Here is a 14,308-nt window from a genome sequence, read left to right as displayed (position 1 = left end):
CCCTGTCTCAAACAACAACAACAACAAAACAAAAAAGCGATAAATATTCACACACACACACACACACACACACACACACACACACACACACACACAGTAGGGTGCGTCTGGAGTCTCCGTTTAAAATCTACTACTACTGTTCTTTATATTCTAGACAACAGAACCTCCCTGCTTCCTGGAGATTTATCTGTCTTCTAGAAATAGACCTTAAACACAATGACAAGGGAGCGTGGGAGAGGTGAGGTCGCATGGAAAATAAGGCAGTGACAGAACTAACTGGAAGACAGGAATACTCCATTCTGTAATCATGTGGCTCTCCTGATAGGCTTCTGTCTCCCAATAGGAGCTAGCTGTGTGGGCGGCCTTCAGAGCGCTCCTCCACTGGGTCACACATGAGGAAAATGGCGGAGCCCTTTCATCTAACTTGCCTCGCCTGTCTTGAGTCCTCTTCCCAGTCTCTCTCTCACCTGCTTATACTTCTGGCTCTTTGTGTCCTTCTTCCGCACATTATTGAGAACTTTCTCTTACTTCTCCTGGATTCCCCGCTCCAGAACCACACCAAAGAACAGGGCCTTCCCCCGTGATTACTCTATAATCTTACTCTATGAGATCCTATCATGATACACTCTCGGGGCAAGTGTGGGTCTAATCTGTTTTAAAACTCGAAGGTGTCCATGAGAAAACTAACTCAGAAAGGTAGGGCCCAGACTGTCTGACCAAAAGGCATTTCCGACTTTCTGGGCCTCTAAGTCCTGATTTGCAGGGAGAAAACCACTCTGTGTTCTGCTGGGCTCTCAGTTAAGGGGTGATAGATAAAGGCAAATATGGAGTTGTTGTAGACTGTACAGAGAGTCGGGGCAGCAGGGGCCTTGAGCGTGCCAAAGGGTGGGGGCATTCAGGAAGGTGATTGCCTGGCAGGAAGACCTTCAGAGTTTGTTTCTTCAAAGGTAACCTTTCACAGAGCCAAGTAACCTGGGAGACACATGGTAAACAAGGGTCACCTCTAAATTTCAAAAATTAGCTGTAAATGACTTTGATTGTTCTTGTGCATGATGTCTATGTGAATAATTTCAAAATCTCCCACGAACCATAAACTTTTGGGGAACTGACTTTTTCTAAAGCTGTCGGCACCATTACAGCAGCTTTCCCATAAATAATACCACTCTACCTGTGACACTTACTGCAGACCTTGCAAAGGGCTCTCAAGATCACATTTTCAGGCGGGCTCTGATCTGGCAAGTAGGTACCACACCGGAAGGCTCAGTTTACCAAATGGAACTGGGAGGGCAGACCTGAATAGAGATCCTGAAGTCCCTGTGTTCCAGGTGTGGAACTCCAAACTGGATCTCACCGGCTACCTCTGTGATTTGGGATCCAAAGGGAGAAGTTTGTTCAGGCACCCCATGTGCACCAAGGAATGCTCTAGCTCAATTCTCTGGAGCCACAGAGACTGAAAGGTAAGTGAAGAACAATGCTTCCCCGGTCTCAATCTCTCTTTCCTACGCTGATTAGGTAGTTTGTAATCTGGCCCTATCGGCCTATCTTCCACCTTCCGGACAGAGGTGGTCAGCTGGGCTTCCGGGGAGCGGCCAGGTTCCCCCAAACAATGTCCTTCCTCCCACTGCAGGATCGAGTTTAAAAGGTGTATCTGGCTGTTTCCATCTTCCTTACTAGGCCACGACAGGCTGCAGAACAGCTGCTCACCTTGTCATAACAGCACGCACTCCGCACGTGTGAAAAAGATGTAGCAATGAAGGCCAGAGACAGAAGCATGGCTCAGTAACTGGCAGTGTGTTCTAAGACTCAGGCCCGAGAAATGGGAGTCCCCGTGTATGTAAAGCATCAGGTTTCAATCAAAACAATACAGTGACCTCCCCAGCCAGGCATTAACTATTTTGTCATTTATGTCACACATAAAGAACATTCTAGAGAGTGTGGTGTCTGGGTGTAGTCCCAGGTGCTCTGGTGTCCGAATCAGCTGGATGATATTAGAAGTGCAGATTTCTGGACTCCATCCCAAACTTGAACGAGTTAGAATTGGTGGATGTGAGAACAGGAAATCTGTTTCATCTCACAGTGACGTTTGCGAATCCGTGTTCTAGACAAGTGACCACCCCGGGGTTAGGGACATTTGGAATTTTAGAGTCAGGAAAACAACAGGACAAGAAAGAAATCTCAGGGACGCTCCAAGCCAGGTGCTGTTGAGGCAGTATTTTGCTTATCTGGGGGTAAAAGAACATGGGCTTTTCTAGATAATGGAGTCAGCCAAAGTCCAAATTTAGGACAGACACAGATAACAAGAGAATGGGCCAAGTCTGAGGTAGCTATCAACACATCCTTCAAACACCTCATCAAGATAAAGAGCTCTAGGTAGGGTTTCCTCATGCTATTTCATACTTCATATAGTAGAGAGAGAGAGAGAGAGAGGGCGAGAGGGAGAGGGAGAGAGAGAGACTGTCTTGAAATTAGCTATACATGGTGTCTAAATCTCTTCAGACACAGGCTTGTGACACTAGACTTACAGCTAGTGCTGGGATGGTGAATGCATTCACACACTGCAGGAGTTGTGAGCCGGTCTATGAAGGGTTCACTGGGTAGGTGCTGTTCAAGTGGCTCATATTTTTTAAGTAGTATATACACCTTCTTCCCTGCTTGATTGGAAAAGGTGCTCACAAGCTGTTAGTACTCGGTGAATGCTTACGGTGGCGTCGAATGGTTTTCCACTGTTTTGCAAAGTTACACAAAGCACTTTCTGTCGGGTCTGACAAACCTGCTAAGCTGGCCACTTTGGGTTCTTATTCAAACCCATTGTCTCCTGGGCTGGTTAGCACTAGGAAAGCATACTAGGTCCTGAGCCTCGATCTCCTTCCTTTTATATAATATAAACTATGTAGAACTGAATATGGCTCTTTTTAGGAATGAACAGAACCCAGAGAATGTCCCCAACATGTGTATGAATGTCTATGGAGGGGAAAGTAGTGAGGTTTTAACATACTTATCCTAGACATTTTAGCAATGTTTAGTATCTTAAGGGGGTAAAGTCTCTGGGGGATGCATATATATATATATATATATATATATATATATACATATATATATTTATATATATGTATATATATAAATTTATATATAATTATGTGTGTATGTATATATACATATATAAATATATGTATATTATAAAACATCTTGTCTTTAGCTGAGTTTTACCCAACTTTCAAACAAGTTAATATTACTTTTTCTATCCTTCTGGTTACTGGGTTCACATTAAGAATATAAGAGTGAGAGAGAGAGAGAGAGAGAGAGAGAGAGAGAGAGAGAGAGAGAGAGAGAGAGAGAGTGTGTACATTTTTTTCCTTGGGGTTATAGTTATGGCTCAGTGGTAGAGGATTTGTCTATCATGTACAATATGTACAATGCTTTGGGTTTGATCCCTAATACCACAACAAATCTTTCTTTTTATATAAGAATGTAATTTTAAGGACAACTGAAATCTCAAAGATTACAGTGAGAGGCCTCCAAACAACACTTTTTATTCAATAGGACTCCAGAAAGAATCAGAATGTCTTTCTCAGTCATCCAAAGGTTACTTTGGATGTCGACCATGAAATGTAACAGTAAACTACTTGCAAAGACTGACATTCAAGATTCTCCGGTGACCTGCTATCACAGTGCAAGCTAGCACTCCCACCGTCATTATCATTTACTCTGAAAGATGGAGACATTCTTCTGAAAGCACTTCATAGGAAACGTTTGTGCACAGACTCGTCAAACATTGGCACACTGTAGGGAGAAGCCCACCTTCCCTGCTTCCACCTTAGGTTGCAAAATCCATTCTTTTCCTGCTCTCTATGCATCTGTGCACCCCAGGCCCACACACCTGACAGAGGGTAGTAAGTGACTTTGCCTTTGAAGACCTCATAGTTCTAAATGCCAGAAAGAGGTGCCCAAGCAAATAGCTCTAAGTGAAAAGTCTTAATGTGTACCCAGTAACCAGAAAGGTAGTAAAAGTGAAATCAAATTGTCTGAAAGATTTGGGTGAAACTCCACTGAAGACAAGACGCTTTAAACAGAACTTAAAACAATGAGTAGATAATCTGAGAGGCCAGAGTAGAGGGACAGCACAGTGGAGAGAGCTGTGAAGATATGCAGAGGACTCTGGAAGCAAGGGACCATCCAGGAGAGAGTGTCATCTTACTGGGCCAGCTCACCTAGTGACAAGGCCTCTAAGGAAGCACGCACCTGCAGCTCAGGCGGGAAGGGCTTAAAAGATACACCTGTGAGTCCCAATCATATGGTCTTATTGTAACAGCACTCTATAGACGCTCCACAATCATTAAAAACATCTTTAGTGGAGGCTGCAAGGTGCTCTGGGAAAATCCTGGCTGATGAAAACACCCCAGAAGCAAGGCCCTCTGCTGAAAAAGCCAGACATGAATGAGACTACAGACTACACTTTCTTTTATATGAAACTCAAAAAGAGACAACACTGGTACTTGGGTCATGAAACCCAGATCAATATTTGCTTTTAAGGAGGGGACGCTTAAGGGAGTTTTCTGGGATTACGTGGAGTCTTCTCAATGCACGTGGACATGATATGAACCTGATTATATAAAACTGATGGACTGGCTAGATAGCTCAGGGAGGATCCAAGGCCTTCCACCTAAGAACCAGAGTTCATGGGTGGAACTCATAGGGCGGAAGGGAAGAACCCAATCCTGAAAGCTGTCCTCTGGCTTCCACACATTTGCTGTGACACACACATGTGGATGACATGTACAAAAAGTAATTTTTAAAAAAAGGTATGGGACAGAGGCACAGAGGTTTACTTTAGAGCCAGCCTAGTCACATATTGCTGCCCTGTCTCAAATGAAATCGTGATGGTGCATAAGATATCACTGTACATAAAATATGCTCTCCTTAAATAATGATGGTACGGAGTTCTACATGTTCTATAAACAAAGGCAATGGGTACGCAAAGGTACACCAGGATAGTAGAACTATAGAGTATTTCTCGTTTATGCACTGGCCTTTAAAACTTAAACTCTCAGATGCCAATAAATGTAAGCCATTAGGCTATGCCAATGGAGAGTGCATTATGATTTCCTCCCCCAGAGAAGTGGGAAAGACTCTTCCTCATTGAAGACCATACAGTCTGGAGATAACAGAAGAATGAGAGATATATTAAATACATCAGTGCGAGGTACGAGGGTCACTGGCGTAGGGGGAGCCTCCTGGTTTGGTTCTGTGTAGACAGAGGGGTTTCTTGAAGGTTTGTCCAAGCAAAGAGCTTTCCATGAAGGGATGTGGGTCGGATAAGAGAAACGGGCTGCTTGCATGCCAAGTGAAAAGGCTTGAGTTAGGAAGAGACTATCAGGGGACGAAATGAGAAGGCATCCGGAAAGCCTGCCAATGGGGAAGATGGATGGAGGCCATTAGATTGTGAAGGGCAAGGCACAGACGATGACAGTTGCAGGGTCCCCGGGCTTGAGTTTCTTTCACTCTACACAGTTCTTCGATTGTGAGACTCTTGTCCCAGTGTTTAAGAGAGACAGTGGGGAAAGATCACTGTTGACCAGTGACTCTAGCAGCCCCTGGTTATTCCAAGGGACAAGGTGGATATACTTGGATGGTGGAAATGATGGAAGGTCAGAAGACAGCAGTGATCTCTAAGTCACCTGTAAAACATCAGGAGCTAGGCCCACCACCTCATACTTTACTACCTGTTCAGACTCCACACCAATCCAGCAAAATACACAGGCATATCACTAGAGGGAAAACTGTGTCCTCAAAAATGTGTAGTCACTCTTAACTGGGGGTGTATGAACAACGTACGCCTCCAGCCGGGCAGTGAGGGTGCACACATTTAATCCCAGCACTTAAGAGGCAGAGGCAGTAGGATCTCCCAGTTCGAGTGCAGTCTGGTGTACAGATTGAGTTCCACGACAGCCAAGGCTACATAGGGAAACTCTATCTCAAACAACCAGACCAGACCAGACCAGACCAAACCAAACCCCCTATTCCACTAGCCCACATTAAATGCCAACAGCAGCCAAGAACTGAGGGATTTCTAATGACACTGCATCTACTGACTGTTCCTTCCCGTGGTATGGTTTGTGCTTCCCTAAGAGGGCAATGTCACCAATCACTGCACAGCTGGAAGACTGAATCTGTGAGTGTCTGTGGGTGTATGTGTTTGACACAGGCCCTCACTATGTAATCAGACTGGCCTTTCACTCACTATGCTGGCCTAGGACTGGTAGCAACCCTGTCTTGGACTCTAGAGTCACTGGGATTACAGACACACACCATGACGTTAACTTAAAACCGTGTACATTCCTGTATGTATGGCTAATAGCAGTTAACCCTGGCATGGACGCTTTGCAGTCTTTTACCTCATGTGACCCTTACAATGATCCTTATATACTGTCACTTTAGAGAGAATGAAACTGGGGCAGAAGAGATGTGACATGATAGGCTCTGAGACACCCAACTCCCAATCCAAGGATTCAAACCTAGATATTGTGCTACCAGAGTTCGACCCATTTCAGTGCCTTAAATTGAAAAACTGAGGTCTTGGCTCTCATATATAAACTCTTATCTTTCTCCCATTCTGACCCAATACACAAATCCAGCTGAAAGCTTCAAGAACTTTCTCTTGGATCAGCTTCGTCACACCTGTTTGAAGGTTTCCTTCCTTCTATTCTCGGCCAAACCAACCTCTTCCCAGATGCTTTCGCTGGTCCTTGAGCAAGCAATGGTCATTGAGCAAGCCTGTCTGATTCAGTAGTTAACAGAAATGACACCATTTCCCAAGTCCAGCCTAGGGTGACAAAACAATGTGGACAGGCCACCCATAACATCCTGACACTTTTGACAGCGGCAGGAAAAACACACCAGGCCCCGTTCTCCTTATCACGGACAGGGAGGTGAGAGGACAAAGAAAGGCTGTTTCCTGACGGGCTTCGTGATAAGGGCAAGAGCTGTGGACCTGGGCTCCAGTTTAAACTGCTTAATGCTAAAGAGGCTCACCATTCAGTCAGAGTGAATGAACTCAGTGTCCCCTTCTGTCTTGGTCCTCTGCCTTCTCTCAGAGAGTAGAAACCTGAATCATTAGGCAGGTTCATCTCCACTCCCACTGTGTTCTGACGAACAATGAAACACACACACACACACACACACACACACACACACCCTACCTTCCCTTGTCTCCTTATTCTGTATCCATTACAATTCTTAAGGCACAGACAAACAAATCCAACTGGTCACTGGCTACCCAAAAGGGAGGCAGCCAGATGGAGCTAGAAGGTCTTCACGGAGTCTGAGAACAGGGCCGCACATGCCGTGGCTTCTGTCCTGGTTCAAGAGAGCTCACCCACCACTGGGCTTCTGTACTGTCATCTGCCTTAAAATTAGTTTTCCGCAAGGGTCCTTCCTTTCTGTTACTTAATGCCAGCCAGCACTGATGGCTGCTCTACTGATGTGAATCTCAAGGTTAGCTAGGAATCGGCCTTGACTTCAACTGGCAGGCACAAGGAGTAGGGAAGGGCAAGATCTTGACTCTACATGCTCTGGCCCGTGACCTTTGCTTTGGCTGGGCCAGTGTAGTTGTGGACAAATATTCTAGGCCAGCAAATCAGAATGGCAGCATTTAAACTATGGTCTGGTTCTCAGTGAAAAACAGGATTCTTTGAGAATTAAACCAACAAAATTTGTTCTATCTTTAGCCGTTCCCTTTGAAGAACGCATGCTACACGCACTTCTAACACAGCCTATCAGCCAGTAAAGCCAAGGACAAGGCAGGTGACATTTGCTGAACAACTCCAGATCTAGTTGAAACTAAGTCAGGAAGCCAATTCTTAGGGTGAGATGTCCCCACAGACAGGGCGAGGGGGAGGGGGCCACAGAGCAGTCAGTTCTCTCCTACAGGTATTTGAGATAAAAGGGCAACAACTGTCTTTGTCCTTCAAGTCTAGGGCTCTTCAGAAGCACCAAGAACTGGAAACATCAACCAGCAGGACTTCCTAGAGAATTCTGCAGAGCTCACTGCTCCTGTGGTTGGTAGACATTCCTCCCAGCTCATCCTGGCTATTTTAGTAGTATGGGGCACGCCTCGTTCAGATGGGTGGTCCTAACAAGCAGCATCCCTTTAATTGTAGACTCACTGTACACTCACGGGTCCGCTGCACTACAACAGAGATGTGTAACGCACTCATGTTTATCAGGGAATAACTTTTCTTTAACACCCTTTAAGATAAAAAGCGGTTCCAGAAAAAGGGAAGGAAAGAAATGAAGGAAGGAAGGAAGGAAGGAAGGAGAGAGAGAGAGAGAGAGAGAGAGAGAGAGAGAGAGAGAGAGAGAGAGAGAGAGAGAAACAGACAGAATTATTTAATGAGAATGCACACAATTACAAAAACCATTCTGTCCCCGTCTACTCAATACGAAGCGGTGCTTTACGCTTTGGTCATCAGAAAGCTGTGTTAGCTTACTCAGATCGGTGCCAGGAATTCTGTGAGCTTGAGGTCATACTGCCAAGATTCAAAAGTAATGTCGATAGTAGGTGTTTGCACAGATACGGGAGAGGGAGACAGGACAGTCGCCCCCTGTAACTCCAGCCACAGGGCAGGAGCGAAGAGCACATTTGTCAATTTCGTAAACTTTACCTAGGGCAGGGGCAGGAAAACAGGCTCTTACCTAGCTCTCCCCGGAGGCTGACAAGTTCTTGAGAGAGGGTTTTGTGTTGCTTCAGTGCTTCCTCCCGCTGCAGAAAACACAAAGCACGTTACTAACGTTTTAAAGAGGGTCCCTTTCCAGTAAGGTACACATTTGCCATTGCCAGGAAAACGAGACCCAGAGTTGAGAGGCTGAGATAAAAATCACTGAATCACTTAAGCTAACAGTTTGTGTTGTTGAAAACAAAGCAAAACACAGATGTCCCTTTGCTGTGAAGGAATTTCATGTTTCAAAAATCTGTTATTTTCCCAGGTCCTATCGAAACTTTCCTTTGAGGAACAAAGTGGCTCTTTAAAAAATATTTGCTTTGGGCCTTGTACTTACTGCAGATCCATAGACCCTTTACGCTAATGCACGCTGTACTTAAGATGTAATGCACTCTCTCTCCCCTCCAAGGGCAATAAAGGCCTAATCAGTTCAAGATAAATATTTAATGTTCTAAACATAGGCATTTATATGGACTTTGTCCCACGTCTGCAAAGAAAAAAGTTTTGTTACAAGGCCAATCCTATATTCTAAACAAGAAAAAAAAAAGTTTGCTTTTAAGCTAAGACAAAAGAATTTAATCTCTTAAAGATGAAACAAAGTCGATTTTACCCAGCTTCACCACTTTCCAAGGACTATTACATCAGGAAGCAACCACAATTCTAAGTAGATTTGAAAGAAGCCAAAGAAATCAGGAAGATGGCTCAGTGTTTTTTAAAAAAGAAAGAAAGAAAGAAGCCCGAATGTCAGTCTTGTGATAAGGAATAATTTTCACGTTACCTTCAGGTCTGGTGCAGGCACACATCCACACATACTTATACAAACACAATCATCAGACACAGTTCCTCAAGACACATTCCCTGGTGCCAGGGTGAAACTAGGAAGTGAGAGGATTGCCGAGCTCTCAGTCCGTGTCCTTCCTGAGATCACCTTAGATGTGGGGCTCCGGCACCTAGATCGCAGTGTTGCAGAGACCGGCAGACCGACCTCTGCAGTCTAGAGTGGCTTCTCATTCAGAGCACTTTCCCCTGGTTCCAGACAGGGTCTGCCTAGTCCCTGACGCCCTTCCAGAAAAGCACTGTAAACAAATACTAATTACCCTTGCTGCTGCCTGTGGTGGAGAGAGGCACATTTTGCTGCTAGGGCAGCCCATTTTCCAGCTCCGGTCTCTCCAACTCCCCCACCCCCTGCACTGTCCAAGAAAGTGCACAGGTGGCCACGCCTCCCACCAGTCTGGTCTGCCTACATTCAAAGCTCCACGGGGAGGAGCGCCATCGCCCCGGTGGCCTTCCCTCCTGTCCCGCCGCAGCCGCCGCCGCCGGTACCGCCTCAGACTCCTCTCTCTCCTCTCTGAAGCTGATCCTGCAGCTTCTGCCTCTGGCACAAGCAGCGGATGATTACTTAAAGCCACAGCCCTTCATTTATGAGAAACGAGAGCCAGACATCATCCTGATCGATTGCCACTTACTTAATATCAAGAGGAAACAGAAACGGGACCCTCTCTGAGTGGATAATGGAGTTATTTTTAGATGTGTGAGCCTTTTTACTCCCCTCTCTAATTGAGGTCATTAGATTATCGAACTTACTAATAGAAAGGGGGAACTTGTTCTTCAGAACCCATGTACTAAAGGCATGATGAACGAGGTGAAGGGCAATCAGAGTGCTGTTACGACTCGGAATTTTAAATGACATAGAGTATAATTCATTGACTTTAAAAAAAAAAAAAAAAAACGGAGGTGCTGACATGGGTATTGGAGCTCGCATATATTCGAAACCACCCATCAGGAATTCCAAATATCAAAAGTAGACAATTGCTTTTGTAATGCAAGGACTAAAGTTTGAGGACAATAAAATCATACCCCACAGATATAACGCTCTTCTCTTTGCCCTTCTTACAGGTCTCACACTTGCTTTCCTTTGCCCCAGTCTCCCAAGTTCTGGGCACGTGGCACTACAGTCTGACTATTCTAGCCCTGTCATGTCAAGCCTTAATTTTATTCAAGCGCTTTGGGTAAATGGCAGACTTGGTCACTGGAGTGAGAGAAAAGCAGAGGACAGCTCTATTAGACATGCGCAGTGAGTCTGAAACTGCGAACATTCTTCAAAGTCCCCTTTCCCACAGCAGCCAAGTTGCAAATCAAAGGGGACTGGGGGGGGGGGGTGTTTGGTAAAAGCACTGAAAGGAAGATGGCAGAAACTATGCCGCAGATGCTTATCTTCAAAGTACTCTGGGGAAGCCACACGCCCTCCAGAAATGCACAAGGGGTGGCTAGCTTATTAGTGGGCTACAGGAGGCAACAGATTTCACTGTGAGTGTGAACATGCGTCCTAACCCGCTTCCCTTAACCAACCTCAGCCTTCTCCAGCTCTAGACAGCAAGAGGACATCAAGGTCAGTTGTCACTGGGTCTCAATGGCCGGAAGTGGGGGGCGGAGAAAAGCCAGTCGACTCTTCCTTTACAATGGCTTTTGCCCTTGGTGTCACCTTTGCTCTAGTCCTGCCTCTTTAAAGCGTGGAAGGGGTTTCTTTACACCCTAGAGGGCTGTTAATCGATACTTTTGGGGTGCAAACTCCCTTCTCTAAAGAGCCTCCTGTTGAAGACGACAAACACGGGGACTGAAGGTGGAGCTCAGATAGCTTCTATACATGAGTCTGAGTTCTTCCTTCAGCAAACACAATATACATGCGTGTGGCAAACATGAGTGGGCGGCCGCCTGTGTGCGCTTCCATGGACTAGAATTGTCCAGCTCCTTCCTGTTCAGCATCCTGAGAGCTTCTATTCAAGCTATCCTTCCTTCCTCAGGATCTTGTCCATGCTACCCTCTTCGGATGACTGGCTTTCTTAACCGGACTCATTTCATACACTTTCTGGAACCCAAGTATCAGAGACAGCATCCCTTCCCCCAGATACCCAGAAGGGACATTTATCTTTCGGAATCATGAGTTATTACTCATGTAACTAAGCACATTCTATATCATATACCATAATGATATGTAAGAAAATTAAGACATAGCTCCTGCCTTCAAGGAGCCTGGTACTTAAGGGGTGGGGGTGGGGAATGTCCAGGACCAATTCTTCGGTCATCAATCAAAGCAGATGACATCATCTGAGGCAAGTGCAGGACGATGGGAAACCCAGGGCTTTACTATGATCTACTAAAAAATGCAGACCATAGAGCCCAGACTCTGGCAGACATTCTGTTAGTTTCTGCATGACTGTCTGGGTTGCTTGCCCTTTAAATGTACTTATGATTTACTCCCAGATGATAAAATACATTCTGGCAGCTAGAGACAAATTTTTTTCCCCACTGCTTAGGTTAGTGTCTCTGTCATAGATGATAAACCATTTATAATCCAGAGAAGAGGTTTATTTGATTATCTTTGCACTATAATGTGCAGGCCCCTCCCCCCAGCCCCCCCCCACAGTGAGACTAGAGAGAAAAGTGGGAACCCACACAAAGACGCTTTCATACTCATGCATTAAATATATGAAACGCTATAAGGAAAAAAGATGGGATTCTCCGTAATTTAATTAGGGTCGCCGGGATGCAGGCAAGCACTTAGTGGCTGGCTGTCGGCCCACCAGTGTGCCTGACTTCTGCTGGCTATGGAATGGCATCAGCAACACGGGACATTTTACAGGAACGAGCTGCATCAGACAGTTCGGACGTGGCTACGTCTGATTTCCTCATATCATCCACATGGTACTTTTAGCACTGTGGACACCTTGCCCCCCAGTCCCGCCTTTAAATCTGAGATGTGGACTGTTAGCATCATTTAAAACCTAACTTCTTATTTTTGGTAGGTACTGGCCTAGTTAGATTCTATATGCAAACAACAACAACAAAAATCCTATCTGGACTGGTTTTACCTCACCAAGATAGATGCCTAGAGACCCTAGGGTAAAAACAGCAATGCTGGCTAATAGTGTCCAAATGTTTCAACAGTGGGCACAAGAGAAGGAAAGGGTTAAGGGGATTTTACTTGCTCAACTTCCCCATCCAAGTCTTTCTCTCTCTCTGCCGTTTCATAACAGTGCCTTGTACACACTGGACAGCTAGCGAACATTCGCTGAGGGATTAAAATGAAAGGAGTGAAGACCATCTGCATGGGGACTCTGTGCATCTGTAAGACGTATCTGCCGTCCCACCCTTACCCTTCACTTGTCCGCTCAGATACTGTATGAATCACCAACTACAATTCGTCGGGTGGTTTCACAAGGAGGGAGTGGAGGCAGACTCTGCTCTCAGTGAACTTTCTTCTGGAGAAGTGACCCAGTGGTTAAGAGCACGGGCTTGCTCTCCCAGAGGACCCCAGGTTCAGTTCTCAGCAGCTACAGGGCAGCTTACAACTGTAATTCCAGGTCCCTCTTCTGGCTTCTGTGGGCACTGCATATCAGTGGTGCCAAGGCTAACTTGTAGCAAACACCTAAAATAATAAAATATACTACTCTTTTTTTTTTTTTAAGGCAGAAACAAGCACAGAGTGAGGAGTTTTATCATCTAGAAAACAAAAGGGAAGTGTGAGGTCCTGGCGGAGTCCAGAGGGTAGGTAAAAGTGCGGGCAGAGCTAGAAGCCCCAGGGGTCTCCTTAAGGAGGCGGGCTCCTGGGCTGGATATTAAGGTGGTGGTTTGGATAGGAATATTCAGGCACCAAAGAGTTGACACCCCAGCATGCTGGTCCTACCGAGAGACCATGAGGATGCTAACTTCATCGGTAGTGGGTTAGAGGTCAGAGCTGAATGGGCTGTTAGGAGACAGAGCCTGACTGGAAGTAAGTTACTCAAAGTGGGGCTTTAAAGGGTATAGTTTGTGCCTGGTCTCTTCCTTTCTCTCTCTCTTCACCAGGTCTATGATGGCTTGAGCTACGGCTCCATCACTTGCTTCCTGCCGGGATGTTCTAGTTACCCAATAGCAATGGATCCAAATATCCATGGATCTTTTTAAAAAGTTCTTGAAACTCATTAAGTGTATATCGTATGTCACCCAGGTTGCATACCAAACCCAGGGCCATTGTAATTAAGTGCTGCTACATCCATTCATTTCTCAACTGAGCAACTGATGAACTACATGGATTGGGTGTAGGGACCACTTCATCTGGGCCAAAATGTCTTGTGTTAACACTACATATGCATACTCTGTAGAATACCCTTTCCAAAAGAGGTCCCTCAAGAGGCTAAGAGTCGGATGGGAGATTCCTACTTCCTTCTCAAGTGCATTCCTGGATCTTTGCCCGCAGAGGACCAGGGAAGGAAGGACTGCCTGCTTGATTCAGCTAGCATTGGACCTTCATTGTCCGTAGAATCAGTCTGTGTGCACTGGGCGCAGGCCGTGACTCACGGATGCTTCCATATGGAGGTCGGAACATGCAGGAATCTGGGGGAAGCCTGGTCAGGATTGACAATGCTTGCTGTATGGAGTCACTGAACTATGCGCTTTGATTTTATTTGTAAATTCCCATTCGTTATCGATAGGGTAAGCATTTAAAAAGATAAATAAGTCCTTACTAAGTGCCGGGAATTACTAACAAAATGCTAACCCCCTCCTGCTGTTCTTTCGCAGCTAGCATTGGGCAGTGAGGGTCACATTTAAAA

At 45.6% G+C, this 14,308-nt stretch overlaps 1 protein-coding gene across 5 annotated transcripts in view; it reads right to left on the bottom strand.

The window, feature by feature from the left end:
* Nucleotides 1-14,308, bottom strand: part of Mtus1 (microtubule associated scaffold protein 1) — a 145,278-nt gene that overhangs the window by 17,626 nt on the left and 113,344 nt on the right. For 4 of the 5 annotated variants that reach the window (XM_032919464.1, XM_032919463.1, XM_032919465.1 and 1 more), the window contains one exon: nt 8,692-8,758. In XM_032919464.1, coding sequence (XP_032775355.1) covers nt 8,692-8,758 — 67 coding nt within the window. Of the gene's footprint in view, nt 1-8,691; nt 8,759-9,814; nt 9,909-14,308 lie in introns of those variants that run through there. The other variant, XM_032919467.1, reaches the window with a different exon arrangement.

Source organism: Rattus rattus, chromosome 13, assembly GCF_011064425.1.
Source record: "Rattus rattus isolate New Zealand chromosome 13, Rrattus_CSIRO_v1, whole genome shotgun sequence".
Lineage (NCBI taxonomy): Eukaryota > Metazoa > Chordata > Mammalia > Rodentia > Muridae > Rattus > Rattus rattus.
This window is presented reverse-complemented; position numbering and strand designations above follow the sequence as displayed.